Here is a 26,022-nt window from a genome sequence, read left to right on the forward strand (position 1 = left end):
TGCATCTGCGGCTGCACAAATTTCACAGAGTGGATTCACATATTATGTAGGAACAAGAGGACCGACCAAGGGGGCAAAGACGAGCAAATGTTCTAATCAGAATTATTGTTCAAATTGTCGTAATGTTTATCCAATTTGTTTTGTTGGTTTACTTGTTGTTGTTGGGCAGCCAACACTCCCCTTTTGCATGAGACTTGTACCGTGGATGCAGTTGCTGGCTGGCACTGGTTGTTGTTGTTGTTGTGCGTGTGTGTTTTATGGCCATAATCCGATTAGAGTGTGTTAACTGCTGTGCAGCACTTGGCCAACACCTTTTGTTAATTTCGTAATTGTTTGAGGTAAATATTGTCAACAGTTTTGGGTGTGTGCGGCACGCATTTCGTTGATTTCGTTGGTGAATATTTTCATTTTTGTGATTTCACTTTATGGAGCTTGATTTTTGCTGGATTTATTTCACATTAAAAATGGCAGCAGAGCGAGCTCTGCATAGATTTTTCCTTGTTTATGTATGAAAATATGTAAATATGTAAAAATGTATGTACATATGTACGCACATTCCTGCCAACATTCCTGAACCTTAGCATAACTTGACTTCTCTCTTTATCTTTGTCATCAAGCCAGTTCCGTTCATAATTTGCATTTTCCAGCTGCAATCAGATGCATTGAGTGCCGACAAGCAAATCCACTCGATGCTGGCTCCTGCCTGGCTGTGTGTCTGTGTGTCTGTCTCCCCCCAGGGCTCGCTGTGTGCGCGCCCCACACAGCCATGTAATGTCATACCGGGCAACGCTTACATATCCAAACTCCATCTCCATGTCCTATCCCTATGACTATCTTTTTCAGCATCGTTTTCGCTCTCTTTCTTTGGTGCTCTCTCTCTCTCTCTCTCTCTTCTGCTTGTTATGCATTCGTTTGTCGGCACTTTTTTCATAGCGATTGTTCCTTCCATGTTGCTGACAACGTCGTTAGCTATTCAAGTTTGTCAATTAAAAACATAATCCCCAATCAGAAGCCAATAATACCAGGCCCGTTGCCAGAGACATGCTCCCCAGACTCCCCTCTCTGTGTCCTATTCCTCCCTATCATCTTTCTTGCTCCTAGTTCCTCGTCCTGTGCCTGGCCCTAGATAATCTGGAATGGACTGGTACTGCCTCTGGCACACACACCATCAAAAAGTTTGCCACGCTGAGGGAGACACACATTGTCATGGCAAAAGCAAATATTATTTTCTCTCTTTTTTCCCACTACGCTCTGCTCTCTCTTGCTCTCCCTATCGTTTTCTTGGCATTTCTTTTTTTGTTACATTTCTGTGGCAGTCTGTGGAGTTCTGTTCGGATCAGAAATGTGAATATTGGAAGAACCTGGTGGGGCGCTGCTGGCTGCCGTGTAATTGCTACCATTTCCATGACATTTTCTGCTGCAGTGCCGGCCATTAAAAGGGAGAGTAGGGAAGAGGGAAGTTAAAGTTTTGATTGAATTTCAATTATAGGGCATTGTCTAATCAAGCGAACTTGGTCAAGATTAACAGGAAAAAGCCACTTGAGTAAATAATAAAGAATGTATGCAATACGGAATGCGTTTATAGCTAAATTCTATGCACAAAATGCCATTAGTTTTACTCAAATCCACAGCTAAATTGATTGAATCTCTTTACTTCGTTTTACATTGTTTTTCCTTTGGGTTTTTACAACTCATTTTGCTTTGCCCTTATGCGCAGCTGGCTGCTGTCCGCCTGCATCAAAGGCTTTGGCGCTGGCAAACACTTTTCAATTACGCTCTTTGATCCAAAAACAAACTCCATAAAAAGCAACAACATGAGAAAATCTGCACAGATTTTGTTTGGCTTTAGAATGTGAATTGGATTGCAACTGTGTGTGTGTGTGTGTGGATTCTGTTTGCATTTAATTTGCGCGCTGTTCAAATATATTTGAAAATACAGACAGAAAATATATCTGTGCCAGTCAATCTATCTATAAAAGGGCGAAGCTGCAGCAGCTTAAGCTGCAACAGTATGAATAAAATAATGAGCATATTCTAATTTACATTTCACTTTGCAGAGCATGTGGGGGACACGTCACGCCACGCCAATCCACTCTTCCGAGTGTGTCAATATTTGCTACGTTAAAGTTGCCACAGAATGTTGAACTTTCGACCAACCAGCCACGAACGAACGAGAGTCATTGTGGCGGATGCTGGGCAAACATAGCCCGTTCTACCGCACATTTGTTGGCCTTTTCCCGTAGGGATTGGCTCTGCCTTTTGCCTGTGGTTTGGCTTTTGACCAGACACCCGGGGGCAACCTCATTACTCAAGTCTTGTCCGACTTCCTGGTGCATTTCCATAAATAATTTCACTCTCTTTTTCTTGTTGTTTGATAATGCAACTAATTGCATTTATCTGCAATGACTTGAACCTTTCCCAGAAAATCTCGCGGTACATTTGTCAGCTGATAAAACATTGAGACTAATGCAGAGATATACAGAATGAGAGAGAGAGAGAATTTGCGAAACAACGCACAAAATAATCAGATTTGGGGCGGGTAAAGTGAAAAGTGAAAAGCCAAAAGCTTTTAATGGCATTTGCGTAAATTAAATGCTATTAAAATTATTTTCATAGCTGCTACTGCCAGTACAGAGACACGCAGGGAAAGAGAAATAGAGCGAGAGAGCGTAGCAGATTTATGCAGAGAAAGAATGTCTGACAGTGGGAATGTGAGTGTAGTCACAACCCCAACTATCATCAGACTTAAGGCAGAGAGAGAGCGAGAGAATGGTAGCTACATCCAACATTTATGCAATTGAAATAATAATAATTTTACCAGGCATTTAAATTAAAATGCCAAAACAGCTAACATCAGCTGAAAGCACTCAAAAGCAAGGAGCCAAAGGGAGAGATAGAGAGAGAGAGAGAGTCAGGGAAAGGCTAAAGCAAAAAGCGTTGCAGAAGTGTGTGCTATCTCGGGAATGGTATTAAAATGTGGCATCTCTAGGGCTCGACTATCCCGTGAATGCATATCAAAATGGTTGAAGCAGAGAAAATATAAGAAAAAAAGGATTAAAACCCAAAGAAAATATTATTTTTTGTATGCAAAAGAAATCTGACAAAAAGAAATACAAAAACTAAATGCATAAAAAGCAAGAAATTCTAACAGAAATGCAACCAAATATCGTTGGAAGCTTTAATTAACAATAAAGTAAATTTAGCATGCAAAAATAATTAATAATTTCTGGCAACAGTGTAAAACCTTAACCCCAACCTAAATAAACTATTCAAGTCCATCATTCATTGAGAATTTACTTACATTTCATGCTTAGTGTCAACTGAAGTGTCCTGCTTGCACAAAGGACTTTGTTAACAATAATTTAATAGAGCTCAACAGACACAAATTCCAAAGGAAAAACTGCAAAGAAAGGGGGAAAAAAAACCAGAAATAAAATGAATGAATGAAGATTTGTTGAGACCAATAAATTTGTCTGCGTGTCTAATTTTTGCATGTTGCACACACACACACACACACACACACACACAGAGAGACAATGTATCTGTGGAGGCATCACCATAAATTATTCTTATCTACTTCGTCATCGGGAGGGGGACCGGCGGGTTTTACCTTGTGGTCAGCATGTGCGGTCAGCATGTGGAAATTTAACCGCAGACTTTTGTTCAAGTGCAACATATGAGGCGGGTAGGGGATAGGGTACTCTGCCCACCCCCACAAGGGTTAGAGTGAAAGGACCATGTCTATGGTGCGGATCCTGTGTGTGTACAATAATGGTCCAATGGGTCCATATTGTCGAAAGTACAGACGCATTTATCTGGCCAGTACGCAGTTGGCTCATAAATTAAATCAGGGAACAAGGGAGCAGGCGGCAGCTGCCAAAGGGATGACTGCAATTGCAGTTGAGGCTGCAGCATCGATAGATACTCGTAGTTAGCCACACAGATAGACAGACAGATAGACAACGATGGATAGATACAAGGGGACTCGCCTGCAGACAAGACAATGGACTCGGGCTAGGTCTCGGCTCTCTGTTATGATACCCTTTAGAATGTCCCCACAGGGAAAGCATCTCCGAGACAACTACTGTATGTTAATGTACCCATAACTACAGTAACCTTTAGTCGTTATGTCAACCTCCTTGTACCTTTCCTGCACCATTCATGAGTTCCAGCAAAACCCACTTGGACAGCGACTACAACCTACAAATGTCAGAGTCAGTCGGCAATCTCTGTGTGCTTACTGGCTGGCTGGCTGGCTGGCTGGCTGGTTGTAGTGTGTAATCCTCTTTCTGCATTGTCTTAACAGAGATTGGACTGCGGGGGACCCCTGTCCAAGCCTTTCAATTCCACTCCAATTAAGATCTATGCCAGGACAAAATGAATTGCTGTTGTCACAAGCAAAATTTCAATGCAAATAAGAGTCACTTGCAGAAGGATCCTCAGCCCCAACCCCAACCCCAACCAATACTGAAATGATTTTTCATTATTAATATGTTTGTGTATGGGTGTTTCGGGTTCGGGCTCTGGCCGCAACTTACAGGGGTTCTTTGGGATGCGTTAAAACTTTGACACTTGCCCCTGACCAACTCAAACGATTTGCTCGGTTAGCCAACATGACCAACAGCAACAACATTGACAAGCAAGCAGCAGAAACCCCTCTAAAACCTATACACAAATGCTTAGCAGAAGGAGTGTGAGTGGAACCTTTAAATGACTGCCAAAGCCTCAAATGGGTGTATAAATCCCCATGGCAAAGAACATCAACACAAACAGATGCTGGACTCTGAGCCCAAGGGCCTAAAAAAGGGTTTCCCTCTGTGTTTGTGTGTTTTTTGTAAACCCACAAAATCCCCTCCCCCCCAAAAACTAAATCCGTGTGTAAACTTTAAGGACACTTTGCTCCGAGAGCTTTTGCATATTTAATTTCAAACCAAAAACAATCTCTGACAAGAAAGTTGAGTTTGTATCAGAATTTCCAAGCAACAAAATCACTTTTGTTAATGCCTAATAAATATTTTAGGTTTAATAAGTATTTTCCCATGAACTTGCATTAGAGATAAAGATACTTTTTGGGGGTAATGGAATATGCTTAGATAAATTTGGAATTTAATACAATATTCTGGCAGCATTGCAATTAGCAAATGATGCTGCAAAAATAATGGCTTAAAACCCAAAACTATATTTTAAAGTCGAGACTCCACACAAAAGAATTACTTTTAGTGGCCACAGCAATTTAATTCCATTGTTGCCGCACAGTTTCCAAATCCAAAAACAAACAAAAAAAGGGTAAAGAACACACACAATGGGGCAGGGCAGGCAGCCAGCAAGCGATTTTCGAAGCTCTTTTGTTGTTCAGCAAAAATGTCACAAAGCAGAGAAAACGAAAGCAAAAACCAGAGAGAGTAAACTGCCAGAGCAAATGAAATGCATGTGAATTTGAAATGTAATTCATATTAAATGGCAGGAAGTGCAGGAAAATGCTCAAATAATTGCTGCTTCAGCGGGCATTTGTAACAAAGGGAAAGTGGCTCAAGGACTCTGCCACGGCGGTGGATCTGTATAGTATCTTTCTCTGTTTCTGAGTGCAAATTGAAAGTGCAAATATTAACATTCAAGACAGCGCGTGCCAGGCACACTTGTGGCACACTGTCTGCCGCCTGTCGCCTCTCGTGTCCTTGCCTGGCCCCCAGCAGCACTCAATCTTCGGTGGCACCAAAACCATGACTGATGCAGGACCAGCACAACAGCTGCTGACAAGGACTCGCACTCTCTGCCACTCACACGAACCATGTGAGTTGCTGTGGTGCTGTGTGGACAGGGCAGAAACTTTAATTAAATTATATAAGAAAATTCCATTTACCTTTCCACATTTCTTGTGTCTGTGTGCGGGGTGGCAGGCAATGCATAAATTGATTAAACAGATTTTCTCACACAACAACCACGAGGAAAGGAGGTACGGTCCTCCACCCGGATGTCCTCCAGGTGTCCAGACACAAGAGTCTTAAATATTAATAATGTCAAAGAGAGGAAGCGAGCGCCTAAGAAGGTTGTGGGCTACACGACAAATATTTTGGTGTCGGTTTATTTTTGTCATTCACACGAAAATAAACACGCTGCAGCCCAATGGGCATGGAATGCAGCAACATCTTTGGAACATATTAAAAAACAAATCAAAATATACTTAAAACTGTTTGGGTTTGCCCCGTGGCACGTGTGCTTGTTCCCACGGGCAGCATCGCCAACGTGTAGCAAGCAGATTAACTGGAGGAAGAGAAATGGCGACCAAAAGCCCCATAGAAAGAGACAGCTAGTAGAGAGCGAGAGAGAGAGAGAGAGAGAGAGATGATAGACCAACACATAATTGTTTTGAATGCCTCATTAAGTGTTTGAGAACTTGAGCCCAAGTTCGTACCAGGAGCCACAGCATGTGTGGCAGCAGCAGGAACCAGCAGGACCAGGACACACACAGCAGGGGATTATAATGATTATTATTAACTTTAATGAAATTCTGCATGTGTGTGCATACGTGTCTAAGCGTGTGTGTGCCTGTGTGTGTGTGTTTGTTCTGTTTGGTTTCTGGGCATAAATGCTTTTTCCCCGGGTTTACTCGCTTTTAAAGCCACTTCATGGACGCTCTAACGTCTGCCCTTCTGTTTCGAATTATCTTTCTGGCTGCCATAATTGCCAGGCTGCCATGTACTATGTTGCCGCCTCTCTCTCTTTCTCTTAGTCCTTGCAGCTCTTTCTTTCGGCGTGTGTGTGGCTCTGTGTGTGTTTGGTTTATAGGCAAAGACAATCATTTGGGCGTTTCATTGTCATTATGTCAATCTTTTGTCCCCACCACCACCAGCACCAGCACCAGCACCAGCACCACTCGGGGCAGTGTCACGTGTGTGTGTGGCACAGAATGATAATGAGAACACTCGTTATCTTTTCCAGATGCTGTTCCAGTTCTGTGTCTGTTGCTGGTAGCTCATTTCGATGTCATTAAATACACGTGCCAACTTAATCGCAATAGGCAGAACCTCACTTTTGTCTCCTCTTTCTCCCCAGTCTAATGGTTGCTGTATTATTTTTAATTACTGCTTAATCGGTTGATCAGCTTAAAGCGCTACCTACTACACCCGCACATTTTTAATTCAATTAATTTCAGCAGGGCAAAACAATAAAAAAAAAAGCGTAAGAGACAGAAGATTTGTTTTGTTTTCATGATTTTTTCGCATTTAATTTGAATGGCATTTTTTCACATAATTTTCAGTCATTCACAGCTCAATTAAATGCTCATTTTACATAACAATAATTGGCAAAAACCAATGACGCATGTGACCAACAATAAAGGAAAGCAAAGGGGGGCAGGCAACACTTGGCAAAAAAAAAGGCAGAATGTAGCCCTCAGATACTTCAACAAAAACCTATTGAACAACAACTTTCTTTTGGTTTAAATTTAGTTGTAAAACAAAGAAAGTTCTTGTTATGGCATAGTTTTGGTTTTTAGAAAACTTGTCAACCTTTAAGCGAACTTCAGGGAAACTTAAAGCCCACAAAAAAGGGTTGGACGCTGCTTTGTCCCCTCCGCATCTTCAGCATCATAATAATAACTCAAGCCGAACAAATCGCTTGCATTAAATATTAACACTTTAATCTACGGAATGGAGGGAAGGCGGCACAGCCGTGCCTCTTTCCCTCTCTGTCTCTCAGGGCCTCCTTTTGCATTCTCTGGGGGGGTCTGAAGGCAGAGTAGAGTGGCAATAAAAAATAGCAAAATATCTGTAAAATCAGACAATCCGACAGTTGGAGCCTGGCAGACAAACAGGGGAGTGCCTGGCATAGTCGAGACGGAGACTGGAGAGACTCTCTTGAATGCTAAGAACGTGTTTAGAGCTGCGAAACATATATTTTATGGCTCACTTGCAAATCCAGGGGCAGTGGTACTGGCTGTGGGGGGCTACAGCTAAAAACTCTTCAAGGAGCAGCTGAACATTCCCTGGAGTTCGCGTGGCTCTTGGCTAGCTGCAGGATTAAAGCATCTAAGCCCACAAGTTGCCAATAATTATACGCTTCGAGACCCGAAAAATCAACAAGACACACCTCCTGCTGCCGCCCCCACAATCATATTAAAAGCTAAACCTCAATGGAAAATAAAATATGAGACATTAACATTCACGCCCCGTTGCCACGTGAGTAGGCGGATCCACTGGGCACTGACCTTTTCTGGGGACCCAACGGAGCAGCAGGAGGACTTCCTGACGCCTCAAATTATGCCATCAAATGTTGCCCAAGGGATGAATTCATTTACCCGCACACCACACAGCCAACAACGAGCACACACATCTATGGGCATTAAATCACCCAAAAACAATGAGCCAGAGTCCTGAGCCCCCGTGCCTGAGCGTAAGTCCTGATCCTTGTCCGGCTGCTCTGGCCTCCTGTCCTGGCCTGAAGTTTACCTGCCGAAATTAATTTCATTTGAATTAAGCACAGGCAATAATGTCGAAATTATTCACAGACACCATGACGGAGGATGAGCATGAGGACGAGCCGCCTCTGAGGCACATACAATCAACGCTCCGCTCGATGCCCATTCCTTCGGGCAACCAAAATTGTTTACCAGTCAAAACCCCTGAAATGCCAACCCACGGCTGGCGATGGCTCTTTGTCGATGTTTAAGGGTTGCTGATTGTGCGCTTCTGATGGGGGGCCAGGCCTCTGCGTGCAACGATTTCTGACAGCTAATTGAAAACATTAAATTTTGTTTACCTCTCAAGGTCTATGCGGGGACTAGTTGTGTGTGCGTGTGTGTGTGTGTGGTTGTGTGTGACTTTTGTGGCTTATAAAATTGAATTGAATTTGGGCAAACGCTACTTGTAATTCGAGCACAAAAATCTTTTGATAATCCACACAGCAGCAGTACTTAGTAGCAGAGAAAACAATTGGTAATGTTGATGATGATTTTTGCTGGCTACGCATTTACAGGCACAGACAGTCAGGCAGACCAGGCCTGCTGGCAGGCAGCTGTCCAAGCATTTTGAACATTTTGCCATTCATTCGATTTTGGACTTTGGTCAAGTGCTGTGGGTCAGGGCCCGTCAGTTCATACAGCGGCTGTCGGCTGGCTGGGGTATAAAGCGCTGGCCTATGCATATTTAATGCCACACAAAAACAGACAATTCTCTCTGGGGATAGATAATATGAAATATTTACACACGCCTCAAACTGCTGGCTCGTACTCCTGCCTCTGCCGGCTCTTGTTCCGCTCGCTCCTCCTGCTGCTCCTAATGCACACAAATCCACACTCACACATGACACATGTACACCGGGGTATGTTATAATCGCATAAATATATGTTGGAACAATGATATTACATTATTGTTGTCTTAACGCTCCCCAGAGAACACCCCGAAACGACAAGCAGTAAGTAAAACCATTTGCTTCGACAGTTGTTACAATTTTTATTAGGTTTCTTCACCCGGGGAATAAGTGCTAACTAATGAATAATGTCACGTTGTGTGTGGGCTAGATGCTGGTATTTATTGTGGCAGAATTTGCTCTTCTTTCAAGCAGCTAAACAATTCCACTCAAAGCTCTTCCAGCTATGCAAAAAGGTTTCGACTTTTATGTTCATCCATTTTAATATTATTAAAAGAGCAAACACCTTTCTTTTCTTTTCTTTTCTGTTCTTTCGAACTCTTAGCACAACTCTATTTGTTGGCAGCAGCAGCAGCAGGAGCAGCAGGATTGTTGTTCTGCTTCCTTGGGCAATCGCAGTGGATGGATGGATGCAGCCAGGCAGCAGTCAGGCACATTCATAGCCGTTTACATGTGGAAATTTTTTCGCCTCAGGTTGATTGCATTTTTCACTTGCCAAAGAACGGAGAGAGAGAGAGAGAGAGAGAGAGAGAGAGAGCGGAGGTGTACAGGTAGCCAAAGGAAAATTGTGAGTGTTACGTAGGGGGAGAGGTGCAGCAGGGGGTTTGTCAACTCCCACACACACACATACAGACATAAAGAAAACAATCCGTTTGGAGTCAGAGTCCGGCTTTTGTATGCATCGCACGTTCGTTTTTGGTTGATTTCTTGCATTTCTCATAGCTGTAGGGATCGACTACGAGCCACTGTGACTGCTGCTGTGCTCTCTCCACTCCCACACACACTGCTACACCTTGCATTTATAAATCCTGGCATCGCGGGTCAATTTCATGCAACAGCGACGAACCTGGACGACCTGCAGCTGAAGCAGCAGCAGCAGCAGCAGCAGCAGCGGCAAGACCTGGACAACGGCACGTATGCGCGTTTTTTCTTCATGCCACTCACTCAGATTCAACCTCCTCCCCGCGCCCTTTGCAGCTCCTCAAACTCACTATGTGGATGGGAAGTGAAGTGGGCGTGTCTGGCGGCACGTAATTGATTGTTCAATCTGTTCCAGATCAAACGAAGTTTTGGGGTCCTTACACCTGGGTGGAAATTTCTCCGCGTGGCTGGCAGTCGTATCTAAAAAATGCCAAGGGGCTACGCTCCACAAATGAACTGTGAGGCACTCAGCTGATTGAGTCTCGCTGACTGGGAGGAGAGGCGTGGAGAATGTGCAGCCAAATGAGCAAGCAAACGCTCTAGATCTCTAATGATGTTGACCACAATACAAGGTCCCTCCTCTCTGGCTGTGGGACTGTCATTTGCATGCAAAGATTGCTACAAAAGCCTCGACATCTGTTGAAATTGTTTGGCCTCGATATTTAAAAGTCATTCCAACACTGCAGCTGTCACTGATTGCTCCACTAAATCAGCATTTCGATGGCTGCACACATTTTGTTTTGCAAATTGAACGACGAGTCAGAGATCTCTGTAACTGCTGCCAAATCACAGCTCTGTTCGGTTGCTGGGCCAACTGGCACTTGGCCAGCACAAATACTTTGAATATATATATTTATTTCCTAGCAAAACAGCTGGCATCTCTGAGGGAATTAGCTCATAAATAAAACTGGAAATTGTCCCAGCTTAATGCTGATGAGTGTGCACCGCCCCCAAAAAGTGGCATATAATCGTTGTCAGGAATGTCTTTACAGCTTTGACTTATTGCTTGTAGTTGACTCTGATAAATCCTTGGCAAAATTTCACTTTTCATGCCATTCTTTACACTCAAATCAATTTCCATTCAATTACAAACTCATAATTCATGAGCCTCTCCCCCCAGCTTTTCCCTAACAATTGAATATGCAAAAGTTTTTCAGCCTTTATCTTTTTCTTTTTCTTTTTCCCATTGGGCATTCATTGGATTTTTGTGTGTTACTGTTTGCTGTAGCTGCTGTTTGCTCCCATGTCCACATTTTTGGAAAGTTTGTCACTTTAATTGAATTTCCATGCAGCGGCAGAGTGGAATAAAAAGTTTTCATAGTTTGGTCATGCGATTTATGGCAGCACACAGAGATCGTCCATTGTTTTTGCATAAATTTTGATATGGAAAAATGTTTAATTCAGGCCATATGGTTGGTTCGTTTCTCTGCCTACCGCTCTGTACCTCTTGGCAAATGCAAAACATGCCCCCAGATGTAGTACAAATGTGTAGCAAAAGTGTGGTATACTGGATGGTACATTATGGCAACAAGAGACGCACAATTCACGCTTCTTAGACATCATTGTGGTGACGATTTCCGTTCGTTGGCACAGCAGCCACAGCTTCCATCGCTTGGCTCCTCCTGCTTGTTGCCACACACTTTTTCCCTGTAGATTTTGCACTCCTTTCGCGCAGGTATGCTCCACTCCATCCATGCCTCAAAAGCCGCTAACAATGCTGTTGGAAATTTACCCAACGCTCGCGGCAGTGTAACCTGCAGCCTGCCTGCCGTTCTCCCCCCGTATGGCTGCTTGGTTCCTTCCTTCCTTGTTCTGTTTGTGGAATGTCTCCTTCCCCATAAAGCTATGCAAAGCATCTAACGCCTTGGCGCAAAAGTATCTGCTGCTGATGATGTTGATGTTGTTGTTTTGATTGAAAATATCTTTGAGGCGGGTCGGGTAAACATTTCACATCTTTATAATAAACTGTGCGCGGTTGAGGCAACAATAAATGTTGACAAATATCTTGTAGGAGGCAGAAAACTTGATTCCCAATGGTACACACAGATAGAGCACTTTGTGGGCATTAATGCACAAGTTTATCTTTGCGACTATTTAAAGAAGTTTTGTGACAAATAATAAAAGTTGCCCCCCAGCCATTTGGCTTTCAATTTCACAAAATTTACATCAGCGGTCGGCCATAAATGTTGATGATGATGATGTTGATGATTTCACCGGAAAGAGACTTTTTATTGACAAGGAAATGCTTTTCCCTGCAGAAGGAAACCAAACGGAGGCGGATGTCAAACAAAATGTTTCCTTCTACCGCCACTCGGTTTGGCCTTTGACCAAAAAGTAGCATAAAATATATAAATTATAGGAGAAAACTAAAGCCAAGTTAAGGCTGTGATATTTATTAATGTTACAGTGTAAGTTTCATTAGCAGCTTGACTTAATCGCAGTTGTCCCAAGAAATTGGCCAAGGAAAAACTCATTTCAACTGAGGCCCGCACTTCCCTCCCTCAAGTGCCACACAAATTGTCGCCTTAGCACCTTGTAAATTATGAGCCAGGCAGGACAAAGGGCACTCCAACTGTGTGGGCAGGCACATAAAAAGTGTCGGCACACACACAGAGCGACAGATCCAAGAGAGGCTCAAAGGAACCACAGACAAACACTCATAAACACTTTATGAGAGAGCGGCAGTCGCCTGAGCAGGTGCGCAAAATGGTGTGGGGTTGGGGCAACCCGTTTCAAGTCCATTGCTCACACTGGGGAAATCAAACGAACGTGCGGAGGGCCAAATTCCTCATCTGCCCGCAACGGCAGAAGTGGCAATGAAATCAAACTGATAAATGAGAACTGAGAACCGACACAATCGACAGAGAGAGAACTGTTTGGAGATTCTGTGTGCGAAGCTGCGGGCAAAATTCAAGCAGCTCTATCGACTGGTAGATATCCATTAATGCAAAACAAACGAAGAGAAAAGGTCGAAGAAGTGATACACGTATTCTGTGCAATGTAATATACCCTTGTACCTCGTTTAGAGCCAGGCTATATCCTTCGATTGAAACAGAGCTAGAGCTAGAGGCGAAACCACAACCCTGAGTTCCACTCCTCCCCCCCCCCCCCCCCCCCCCCCCCCCCCCCCCCCCCCCCCTCAGCGTTGTCCTCACGCACGAATGTGTCTTCATTGTGGGCCAATTGTGTGGACCATCATCAAGTGCGAAATTTCCAATTTCCGAAATGTTCAATTGGCCAGCAAAACGGCCCGCAGCAACAGTACCCAGTCCCCAGTCCTCAGTCCCAGTGCCAGTCCGTGTCCAAGGTCCAACTATTGTCCTCTCAGGGACTTCCACTCCTTTTGCCCATGGGTTTGCTCAGTGGCCTCCCAGTGTTTCAGTTTCTATTTACATTTAGCGTTGGGCATTTTTATCATTTGGCCATTTGTCGTCAGTTGGCTTCGTATCTTCGATCCAGGTGGAGACACATCCTGTAGCCTGCAATCTTGGCAGTTGCAGCTACCATTTTAGTGGTTTACTATTTGTATTTGTTTTTTCTGCTTCCATTTGCTTTTCCTTTCCTATTCTTTTCTGCTGTTCCTGCACAATTTTTTTCTGTTGCAGCATTCGATGTCCTGGCTTTTAATTGTTTCCCGGGCCCCAATTGTCTCTCGTTTTGGGATAGTGGACAACTTTTGACCTTCCTCTCCCTTCTGGCTATTTTTTTTCGGACTAAATAATGCAAATTGGTTTTTGGGGGAGGGCGGAGCAATGAATGTCGCATAAATTGTGCCCTGTGTGTGTGTAGAAATTCTCATTTGAATAATTGAATGTTGAAAGCTGAAATTAGAGGGAAGCCCTGGCTATTTCCTTAGATATTATCAGGGCATATAATTACATTCTGGCAGTGGGTGGGCAAATTTTCGATGCTTTACCTAATGGTTTGAGGATGAAATTCTAATCGAAAAATGATTCAAGACCACAAAATGTTGAGATAATTGCATTTTAATGATTGTCAGTGAAGAAGTGGAGAGTTTGGTGAAAATTTGACGAAGATTTGCTTTGAAATTGTCAGCTTTAAGTGCTGTCAAATGTCAAACTTTGGATTGTTATAATAGGAATCAAAAATGAAGCCAGGAAAAGCCTACAGCTTGGACATCTCCCCAGCAGTTCATTCAAATTTCATTAGTTTCAAAAAACTTCCATTCAAATCTAAATGATTGAAGGGAAATTCTAGGAGACTGGGAATTGGTTTACCTTACAGAAGGCTTACCCAAACATTCAGTTCGCATAGTATAGCCTGCCTTTCCCTTAAGGGCATCACTTTCATTCATCCTGAGCTGATTGAGCGCGACAATGGTCGCTCTTTCTCCTGCTCCTTCTTCTCCTTCTCTTTCTGGGCTGGTTCTTTGAATAAAAATAAATCATTTGGCTGTTTGTGCGGGGCACTTACACCTGTCGAGTGCCCTCCCTTTTGGCGTTTCTTTTTGCCATTTCCACAGCCAAGCCTCATCCTATCCTAAAGTCTCCCTGTTCCATTTCCATTTCCACTTCCATTTCAATCTCATACCCCACTGTCGCAATAAACTTTTACGCATTCATTAAGACCAACATGGAAAATGGCATTTTCTTTGTGCTTGCCGCGTTTTTCCCCGTGTTTTTCCTTTGGCAAACGCGAGGGGCTAAGGGTGGACGGTGCGCGGCGGGGTCGGGCAGGGAGCAGCATTAAATGGCCGCCGCGGTCTCGTCACGTAAATCGCGCTCCTTACTTTTCACAGGGGCTTTTTCCTCTTCAATCGCGGTCTCGCTTTCTGCCTTCCTTTTCTCTTTCCTTTTTTTTTACATTCTGCATTTTTTGGGGGTTTTGTCGGGGGGTCTGCGGTTCTGCCTGTGGGCTGCGCGCTGAGGGGTTGACAAAATGTCAATAAAAATAAATACTGTCGACGCGGCAGCTCGCGTACAAAATTGTGGGTGTCGATGAGGAGGCTTTGGATGATGAGGAGGATGAATACCACAGCGAATCTCTGTGTAGAAAGTGACACTTGTTGTAGCTGTCTGTGTGTGTGTGTGAATGTGTGTCTGTGCCACGTAAAGTATCTTTCAGTTGATAAACATTTGCACGGAAAAGCAAGAGCCTAATTTTAGGTGTGCAGCAGAAACTAGCTACAAAACTCCAACTAATTCCTCTCCGCTTAATTGCTAAATTATGCTCTCAGTTCATGTGAAATTAAAAGTCCCTTAAATTCCCCTCCAACATGAATTTCCCAATGCATTGGCCCCTAGTGCTGTGGCTGTCCCTTCAATTGGGTTTTTGGGGCTAACCATAAAACATAACCCAACGTTCGGCGACGATAACCATAAAATGCTGCTGCACCGCACTCCCCTCTATGGCCGTTTCCCTGTGGGACTTTGACTTTGCCTTTTTCCCCCCATTCTTTACATTTACATTCCTTTCCCTGCCATTCCTTGTTGTTTCTTTCTTTTTATTGTCGTTTGATTTCAGCATAAAGGACGGATTTGGCAACAAACGTTATGCATTTGCTTCGGTTTTTTTTTGTGGTGCGAGGGGGGACGCGGTTTCATCGGGTTGGTGCGGGTGTATTAGCAGGATTTGGTTTTACCGCCTGTGTGACCCGAGGATTGTTGTTCGTTCCTCTGCTTGTTTGGGTTTCCTTCCTTTTTTTTTGCCCTCTTTGTTGGGCTCCTCTCGAGGCGTTTATCGTTTTGCTTTGCCCTTCCCCTCGATTTGCATGTCGACGACCAAAAGCCCGTGCTGGCTGGCCCCCTGTCTTTATGTTGTGTGTATTTTCGCACTAGAAGTGCCAGATTACGCATACGCAATGGGTGTGTGTGTGTGTTTTGTGTGTTTGCCACATTGTATTACATTGTGTTATGTTTGTTCTGACAAATTATGCAAATCATATGGACCACAAAGCAGACAGAGAGAGAGAGCGAGAGCGCAAGAAGTGGCAACATTTGTTTGCAAATGTCTTTCGTTTTTAGCCGGACATTTGTTGGGCACGGCAATGGTCTTTCTGGAGTGAGAATTAAACACAGAGAGCAGGCTATAAAGAGGTTGGAACAGCAGCAGCACAAAACTCATTGTAAGTGTATCAAAACCTTCGACTTTCGACCCACTCCCGAGTAATTTTTCCATTTCATTTAACGAGTATGACTTAATTTGGTTTGCGTGTTGGACACTGGCACCCCCATAAACAGCTTCACACAATAAACTTGTTGACATTTGCCTCTCGCAGCAGTCGTGCAAGGCACAAGAAATAGCCAAGCATTTGTATTTGTTTATAACTTAATCCACACCAGCAACCCGCACCAAAATGTCAACACGAATCGCGCCTGGGAAATTTCAATGAGTCCTGGTCACGCACATTATTATTTTGTCAGGCTGTCAAGTCTATTAGGGGAGAGAAAGAGAGAGAGAGAGAGAGAGACAGAGAGCGCTGCCTACTAATAGAAAATATTTAGACAAAAGTTCATTTAATTTGTTTGTGCTTGGGCAACTTCTTCGAGTGCCTTAAAGCCTGTGGACACATAAACTGCAGCCAGCAAAGATATATGCCTTTCTGCGGGGTTTACGGACTGCCTTCGGGTATGGGTTTATTGCAGGTACGTGTCCTGAATTATTGTCAACACTTTGCCACGTCTTGAGACATTAACAAACGTTCACGCCTGACACTTGACTGGGCTGCCATTGCTCTCTCCTAGTCCTATTCCTGGCGCAAAAATTGATGAGCGTGTAAACATGTGTCTGTGCGCTTTTATTTATGGATTTCCATAACAATCCAGCGTAACATATGTGTCTGAGCTGTTGATTGAAGCGCTTTTACCCCCGCACAGCTATCAAAGCGAGGGTAATGTGTCTTAAACTGGGTCACGGTGCGAGTTTTGCTCTGGTTTTTGGCCACCCGAGCACGAGTGTTTCTTAAAGCAAAGCAAGGAGTAGCCAAGGCGCTCAAGCAAATATGTTTGCGTGCCTAATTCTAGGTCGTACTTTCGCTTACCTGTCTCACAGTTTATTCTCTAGCAGCAGCTTGTCTTTGTGTGTTGCTTATAAGCGGCGTTTGGCATCTACTCTGTCTCTCATTTGAATGGAGTTTGTCTGAGAGTTGTAGAAGTCTTTGTCTTTGGCTGGAAAATAAGTATTTAGGTCTATCAAAAATCTAGTTTTCTCGATTTTAAGTGCTATGTTTTGGGTTAGTAAAATATAAAATATATTCCAGGGACATTGTAAATTAATTTAGTACTACAAATAAAGCCTAAAGTGAGCTGAAGTTATCTTGTTACCTCAAAATCCCTTCACACAGTCTCTAACTTGCTTCCAGCATCATTTTTGCTCCCAATTAAAGATCTTAAAGCACTTCACAGCTACCTCTGGTCACAAATCAAAAACCATTTAAATCATATTTATGCATAGTCCTTCTTCCTATCCCGCTGCTGCCACCACTCACTGCGCCTTTCATTCATGTGCCACATTTAACCCAAGACACTGTTTTTCCGCTAAGAATTCTTAAAAGTTTTTGTACATTTTGCTGTTTGCTTCTTTTACTGTTTTTTTTTTCTCTGGGAGTTCTGCTGGAGATGTTAAACTTTTGTTTGCCTTTTGTCATAAGACGTTCCCCGCATAGAGTCTGCGTGGAATTAACATGAACGGATCCGGGTTGCCGAAACCCGGCTGGGGGTACCGGCGGTTCCGTTGTCAACACGGTAAAATGGTTCAGGTTCAGGTGTCAAAATTGTTTTGGTGAAAGTTTGTGGCTGCTTTTACGGTCACGCCTTTTCATGCACAGGGTTGAGATGTGCCCGTGCTCCCTTCCTACACCGCTGGACACTTTTTAGCTCTGCATTTCCCTGCATGGCCACAACCCCTCAGCCAGCATTTACCTGGTTAAGTGGTGCAGGCGACGAGGCTGTCGCTTTGGATGAAAAGTTTTATGTTGCATCAAAGGCAAAGCCATGAGAGTATTACAGGCTATATTAGGACTATTTAATACCCTAAAAAGACACAGTAATGTTTCATATTAGCAGAGTTTTCATTTGTAAATTGTTAATGTTTTTTTAAGCATAAATTCCTTTTGGCTGTTACATTTATTATCACCAACAAATATACCCCCATTCTCCACATCTGTACAACAAAAACTTGCGTGGAGAAGCAAAATATGGTGGGATTTTTTTAACGCTTCCAAGTTTTGCCGAGAAGCGAGCAGCAACGACGACAGCTTGCCCCAGGTAGGTGCAGCAAAAGGTGGGCTAGAACGGTGGCAGTGGGTTGCGTTGAGGCAGAGTAAACTATTACATAACACGCATTATACAAAAGGTGCCTCAGAGTTGAAGGGAGAGAGAGGGAGAGGAAGGAGTGCAGGCTGCTGAGAGTCCCCGGGGAGTAAATGCATAAAAAGCGCATTTTATTATTTCACTCGAAACTTGTTTACGAAGCAGCATTTTCCCAGCGCTTTTCGCCGCCCTCCCTGCGCCCTGCTCCCTGCGCCTCTTAAGATCTTTCACACCCTCCGCGAAACCGATTCGTCGCCCACCTTCATTATGATGTTATATGTTTTAAACATTATTTTTATTATAAATCAACGGAATGCACTCAACGCGACTTTCAGCTGACGGCGGCAACTTTTTACAGCCCAGCCAGCAGGGGAAGAAGAGGCTAAAGTGGAAAACCCAGAAGGGAATCGAGAGGAGGAAAAAACAGCAGCTTACAGATTGGACTGTGATTTACTTAATGCTATTATAGTTATGACTGTGAAGGGTGCAGGGACAGGCACAGGAATTATAAAGATCAAAGACAGTTGGTTTGCTGCTGGAAAAGTTCCACAAAGAAAATTGCAGAGAAAGTCATTCAAAGTGATTCCCCTTTGGGGAATACAGAAATGACTACAAACAATTATCATAATGGCTCTAATTAAATCTCAAAACTCCATTCACGTTTGCTGATTTTTCTACTATTTTCTGTGATTTTCTGCACATATTTTCAATTGAAGTTTCACTTTAAATGATACATTTCCAACCCACTTGACAACCACAGCAGCATTCATCTTTCGGCAAAAACAACAACAAAATGTCACAGCTGTCTGTCAACCCAAAACAAACAAAAAAAAAACAAAGCCAAAAGCAAACGGAATATTCGCATTCGTATCTCCAGGGCACAAATGCAGCTGAGAGAATGTTTGTTGCTGTTACATTTCAAGGATAAAAGCTTTTCCCTTCTACTTATTAATATTTGTTGGAATGCCACGCAAATTTGTCAACTTTATCATCAAGAAGGCTGCCAGATAGCGGCAAAAAGTCCTTGGAAAGTGAAAGCAAGTGAAAAAGTAAGGCAAAGAGATGAGACAAGGATTTGATGTGAGGGTTCTCTAGATGATTCTCTACAGATAACCAAAGTCTGTTTCATGTGTAGGTGTGTGTCAAATATCTGTGGACTCTTACTGTAAGTGAGGCATACAAAGAAATAATTTGAATTGCATGCAACACATGTGAGAAGAAGTCGCTCAACTGTAAGAAATATTACCATTAACCTGCCCTGCTCCCTCGAGTGTGCATTGAGTTGTATGGAAATCTGAGAGCTTTGCTAGGTTCCCCCGCTTGATTAATGTGACTTGTCATAATATTTCTACCCCCCATTTGCCAACCATTTGCGTGCGTGTGCCTGGAATGCAAAAGCGAAAGCTGAATGGCAGCACGACGACAACCCATTATTCCTACACTTTTTGCATTGCAATTTCCGCTCCTTAGTTGGCGAGGCATTTGCATGCTGATCTCATTAGCACAAAACAAGTTCATCTGCTGACTCGACTTCAGGACTTTGCTTCTCTCTGCTTCGTTCTGTTCTGACTGCAGCAGGTACAGAGGTCCTGGCTATTGGCTGCCTTGGAAGCTTCTGCTGGGCTGGCTGCTGCATCATTTGCATGCAAATGTCGTTTGGTAGGCCACTTCCCTTCATACACACTCTCCGGTGCCCCTTATAGCAGGAAGGGCCTGCTGCTCCCAACTGTTTGCCGCCTGTTCATTTTGTCCCTTTGCACGCCTTTGTTGCGGTTTTGTCCTGGACTTGGCTTTTCGCTTCCTTCCCCTCAATGTTCCTTTTGGACAAAGGCGGCTTTAGGGCTGACTGGGCTCATAAACCAGGCAACACAGAGAGAGAGAGGGAAAGAGAGCGGTTTAGAATGGGCTCACGGCTCACAGTTGGCACTGCCGTTGACACTTTGGCCAATATTCAGTGCACTCAAGAGGAGTGGGCCTTGCCCGCCTTTATGTAAAGTTTCTTTTGGTTTGAGGCGACAAAAGTTCTTCTTTGAAAATTGTGCTCGCTGTCGGCCTGTCGCCTGTTTTTATTGGCCACGCCTGACCCACTCTTAACCCATTCATTATGAACAGTTTTACAGTTTAGTTGCACTTTCAGCCACGACCACCATAAAAGGAAATGAACGCTCAAGCAACCACTGGTGGTGTGCCTCCTCGACTCCTCCCCCTCTGTAAGCCACTTCAGAATCTGCACTGGCAGAGCCCCACCAAGCATTTCGTAAGCCCCAAGCTCGTGTGTTCTGGATGCAAGCATAATTAATTGAATTAGAAACAAAAGCTTGGCCTGCAAAAACAAAACAGAAACCTGCAGAGCACCGCCATCCTTCCCTATAAGATCTTTAAAAAACTCAGCAATCCGCTTACCGAAAAGCACTTGGAATAATTTGAGCAGTGAGTCTCAAAGAATGCCCTGAAGGATCCTCAACTGCTGCTGCTGCCCCGTTAAAGACCAACTAAATAACGCCAAAAAGGTAAGTGAAGCATCCCCCCCCACACAATAAAAGCGGAGCCTCAAGTTGATGCCCATTAAAGCCATGCGCTCCAACGCTTTCGTTTGGCGCCAAGTACAATTAAGGATTTCAACGAACGCCAAACGCCAAACGCCATACACCAAAACATATATTGTGGGAGCCAAGAGGAAACAATAAACAAAAAGTATAGAAACCATAAAGAATAAAGAACCAAAACAGGAGTAGCTGCCTCAGCCCCAAGGCCAAGCACGAGTCCAGCAGAAAAATAAACAAAAATGTAATTTGCGCCACTTAGCAGCAAATGGACAATGCCATTAATAATTCCATTTTTTTCTGGGGTATTACGAGGGTGGCGCCCACAGATAATAAGGAAATATGACTTTGTTCTTGACCGCAAAAATTGTGGAGAAAAAGCAAAAATCTGTACAGGAGAAAACCTGAAAAATCAGAAAGGGCAAACACAAACAGAAGTTGGCATTAGTCATAAGCTGAGCAGCAAAGCGGCAAAATGGAAATGGAAAATACAGGAAAATGGGGGAGAAAGTGCAAGACTTTAAATGAGTGGAAATTGTGTTTAGATTTTAACAGAAATAAGAAGAGAAATTAAATTAGAATCTGAAAAATAGAAGGCAGACTTTTAGCTGCAGTATTTTAATCCCTTAAATTAATGAAAATTATGTTTAAATTGTAAGCGAATGATTATAAAATAATTACAATCTGATACAAGGAGAAATTAAATTAAAAACACAGGAAGGAAAAATTTTTATATACAACTCCCCTTTGCAGTTCCACCAAATAATCCTCCAAACCAAACCTGTTGCCAATCAAACTCTCAGTAGAATTTTCTCTATTTCCGCTATTTATTTTCGCTGTGATTGCTGCTGGGGGCATTTGTTAGCCAGAACTTTTGGCCCTGTCTCATGGTAATTCAATTTTGAGCCACTTCCCTTTTTATTTTTGTATTTTAGAATAAATCTTGCTTTTGTTTCGTTTTGTGGCATGGAAATCCAATTAAAGTGACAAACTGTCTGAATTTATGACATGGGGACACACACTCACACATACAGAGGACAGGGACTACCCAAAGGACACAAAGGACAAGGAGCAAATGGTTTGGGGATTGAGACACACACACACACAAGCGACCCTCATTCGGATTCAGAGACCGATTCAATCCGCATCCTTTATGCATATTCATGGGCAAGGGCCCAAAGAGTCAGTGTCAGTTGGCTCCTTTCATAAAGCGGAGGCGTGGCTCATGAATTATGAAATGTAATTGAATGAAATTGAATAATGATGACCAACCGAGCGACCAACCGACCGACCGACCGGTGTGTCAGTTGACAAGAAAAGTGAAATTCCACTGAGCGATTTATGGTCCAATTGAATTTCTGACAGCCGCCAAATGTCAAAGTCAAATGAATAATGCAATCTCTCTTGTCTACCTTATTTCTGTATTGTATATAAAGCACGGGGCAAAAGGAATTCCAATGTCAGTGTCTACAACAATATGGCAATGCATTGGTTAATGCTGCTGCTGCTGCCTGCCATCTCAATCGGGGCCCAGGAGCTGCCATTGGAGGAGACTGGCGGGGTGCAGGCGGAACCCTTGCGCACTTCTGTGCTGCAGAGCAGCCTCCTCGTACAGTTCTGTGTGCACTACCGGCATATACCACGGTTAACCTACTTCACGTGCCGCAATCCCGAGACCAGCACTAGGAATGGAGAGGCACTGCGTGCGGCATTTGCTGCCAAGAATGCGCAGCTGATTAAGAGCCTCTACCGGAGTCAGCTCTTTGTGCGGATTGTGCAGCTCGATGTGTTGCAACAGACGGGCGGCGGCTATGGCGGCGGCTATGGCAGCAGCAACACTGGCCCCAGGCGCGGTGGCCGTGTGCAGGGGCCCCGCTACGGTTTTGGTTTCGCTCAGTCACAGAGCCAGGCCCAGAGCCATGCCGAGTGGTTGGACAGCGTGCTGACGGTGGATGCCCTTAGGCAAATTGTGGCTGTGGATTTGGCATGCGGCGCCCAGAGTCGTCGCTTCCTCGAGTTGGTAAGACTTTGAACGGGCAGCCCCCAAGGCTCACCTGCAGCTCGCTGCTTCAGCCTTATTAAGTGCTCAAGTGAAATTATTTCAAAGGCTTCCGCCAAGATGCTCTACAGCGACAAGTTTCACTGGCTATTGATAGAGGACTTTGGGCTGTTCAACGAGCTGGAAGCGGCAACAGGAAACCAGCAAGAGGTGCTGCCACAGCAAGCCAAGCAACTGCAAAGTACAAGGGAGGAAGAGGAAGAGCCAGATATACAGCCAACTATCGAGGAGTTTACGGAGGGTATGAACTTGTATATGAACACGGAATTGATGCTGGCCAAGCGACTGTCAGAGGCAGCTAATTATACGCTCTATGATGTGTGGTGAGTGGCACCTCACGAGTCACAATCATTAACCTCGCTTGACATTGAGTTCAAGCGGAAAGCGTCATTAGATCGAAGGCAACCACTCAAAAGAACTTGCCAGAGTTTGCACTTTCAAAACTGTCCTCAAATGGTACACCAGCCAGAGGTCACGCAACTGTCTGGTCTCCAAATCGTGCAATCATCGCAACATCATCATCGTCAGACTAATTTCCATAACCCCCTAAAGTCCCGATTTCGACTTTCGCTTAGGAACCCCGGCCTGAACTATGGTGGAAATGTCAATCGAACGGAAATTGGCAGCTTCACGCCGTCACAGGGTGTTCGATTGCATCACTGGTATCGCAGGACATCAACGGTGCGTCGTCGCATGGACATGCAGCATGCCCGAGTCCGTTGCATGGTTGTGGTGAGAGAGCACCGGTTTATCCATGACTCGCAGTTCAGTTTTGACTGTCTGTTATCCGACTCTAACCTGCAGGTGACCAACAAGAACATGACGGGCACTCTCATGTACTACCTAACGCACACGGTGTCGGGTCACATCGATACGATGAATCGCTTCAACTTCAATCTCCTGATGGCCGTGCGAGACATGTTCAACTGGACGTTTGTCCTCTCGCGCACCACCTCCTGGGGCTACGTGAAGAACGGCAGATTCGATGGCATGATTGGGGCACTCATACGCAACGAAACGGACATTGGTGGTGCGCCGATATTCTACTGGCTGGAGCGACACAAATGGATCGATGTGGCCGGTCGCAGTTGGTCCAGTCGGCCGTGTTTCATCTTTCGACATCCGCGAAATACCCAAAAGGATCGCATTGTCTTTCTGCAGCCCTTTACGAATGATGTTTGGGTGCTGATTATGGTGTGTGGCGTGGTGACGGTTTGTATTTTGTGGCTGCTGACCACAATTGAGTGGAAATTGGTGCCGCACGATGGTGCAGCGTTGATCAAACCCAAGGGCGGTGCACCACCGCGACATCATCATCAAGTGCAGCAGCAGCAGCAGCAGCACGAGCTGGAGGCCAGTGTGCGTCCAGTCACCGCTCTATCGGTGGAAGCAGAGTTGGAGGATGCCTCGGAAATACCAAAACAAGAGGAAAACTCAACCATTGATCCCTCAACCCTCTGGCAGCGCTGCTACCTTAAGCTCAATAATTATCTAAAGCAACGCAAAGCCAAGCGCAAGGCACCCGAACGCGTGGGTTTGTTCCTGGAGTCGGTGCTGTTCTTTGTGGGCATCATATGTCAGCAGGGCTTGGGCTTCTCCACGAGCTTTGTGTCTGGTCGTTGCATTGTCATCACCAGTCTGCTGTTCTCCTTTTGCATCTATCAGTTCTATTCGGCCAGTATTGTGGGCACGCTGCTCATGGAGAAGCCAAAAACAATTAAAACTCTCAGCGATTTGGTGCACAGTTCGCTGCGTGTGGGCATGGAGGATATTCTCTACAATAGGGATTACTTTTTGAACACCAAGGACCCAGTTTCCATGGAACTGTATGCCAAAAAGATCACCAGTGTGCCCACAACCAAAGAGAACGAGGCGGATGAGGACGAACCAGCAGATCCCCCACCAGCAGCAGCAGCTGCGGGCACAGCAGATCCTGCCAAATCCTACAGAGATATAGTCCACAGCCATGAGACGGGCGCACATGCCAAAGATAATTCAGCCAGCAATTGGATGGATCCCGAAACGGGTTTACATAGAGTCAAAAATGAACGTAAGTTAAGGGCAAACTTTTGAAAATTCTATGTCAAAATTTCCCCCCTCAGGCTTTGCCTTTCATGTGGATGTGGCGGCTGCCTATAAGATCATAGCCGAAACCTTTAACGAACAGGATATATGCGATCTGACGGAGGTGAGCATGTTTCCACCCCAAAAGACGGTGTGCATTATGCAAAAGAATTCACCAATGAAAAAGGTCATCTCGTATGGGTAAGCTGGCAAAAGGGAGAAGCTAACTAGGGATTGGTTTCATGAACTTATCTTGCAGCCTGCGACGCGTCACCGAAACGGGCATTCTCACATATCATTTCAATGTGTGGCACTCGCGGAAGCCGCCGTGTGTGAAGAAAATTGAAACCTCCGATTTGCATGTGAGTTAGGACCAAGTTCTGAGCAGCTCTCAGATCTATTATATTTCCCCAGGTCGACATGGACACCGTGAGCTCGGCTCTGTTGATTCTCCTCTTCAGCTATGGCATAACCCTCATGATTTTGGGCACAGAGATACTCTATTCCAAGTGGCATAAGCGCATCATCATCAAGTTCGGTTAAGTGTTGAATAAATGAGTTCAAGTGGAATTAATTTTGGCGAGCCCGAGGAAGTTTTAACGTCGATTTCCGTTTCATTAGACGAGAAGGGAAATGTGTCAAAAGGTAAAAGTTTAATTCAATTAAGTTCGATTTGGCACGGGGAAGCAGCCACAGGCACAGCCACAGGCACAGCCACAGGAAATTGTCGACAGAATCGATTGCATAATTAAATTTTAAACTTTTTTTGTTGTCTGGCGACACGACAGCGTCTCGTGTAATCCACTTAGAAAAGACAGACATAATAAGATTGCGAGTTGATTTAATTGTAGAATTGAATTGAATTAGAATTTATTGCGGTTCCAGGGTTAACATTGAAAGACAAAATAACAGACAGCTAAATGCAACAAGATGTTTGAGTTTTGGCTACTTTTTTGTATAGGTTTTGGTGGCTGCAAAGTGCCTGCCTGGAGTGTGTCAATTTTAACCACAAACGAAC

At 44.3% G+C, this 26,022-nt stretch overlaps 1 protein-coding gene across 1 annotated transcript; it reads left to right on the forward strand.

Annotated features, from left to right (window-relative positions):
- Positions 1–22,358: 22,358 nt before the first annotated feature.
- LOC117580537 lies at positions 22,359–25,547 on the forward strand. Its single transcript, XM_034267130.1, has 7 exons — positions 22,359–22,901; positions 22,989–23,263; positions 23,516–23,672; positions 23,745–24,990; positions 25,043–25,205; positions 25,264–25,366; positions 25,419–25,547. Exons 1-7 carry the CDS (start codon positions 22,359–22,361, stop codon positions 25,545–25,547), a joined length of 2,616 nt encoding a protein of 871 aa, XP_034123021.1.
- The last annotated feature ends 475 nt before the right edge of the window (positions 25,548–26,022 follow it).

This window comes from Drosophila guanche, unplaced genomic scaffold (genome assembly GCF_900245975.1).
Source record: "Drosophila guanche unplaced genomic scaffold, DGUA_6, whole genome shotgun sequence".
Taxonomy (NCBI): domain Eukaryota; kingdom Metazoa; phylum Arthropoda; class Insecta; order Diptera; family Drosophilidae; genus Drosophila; species Drosophila guanche.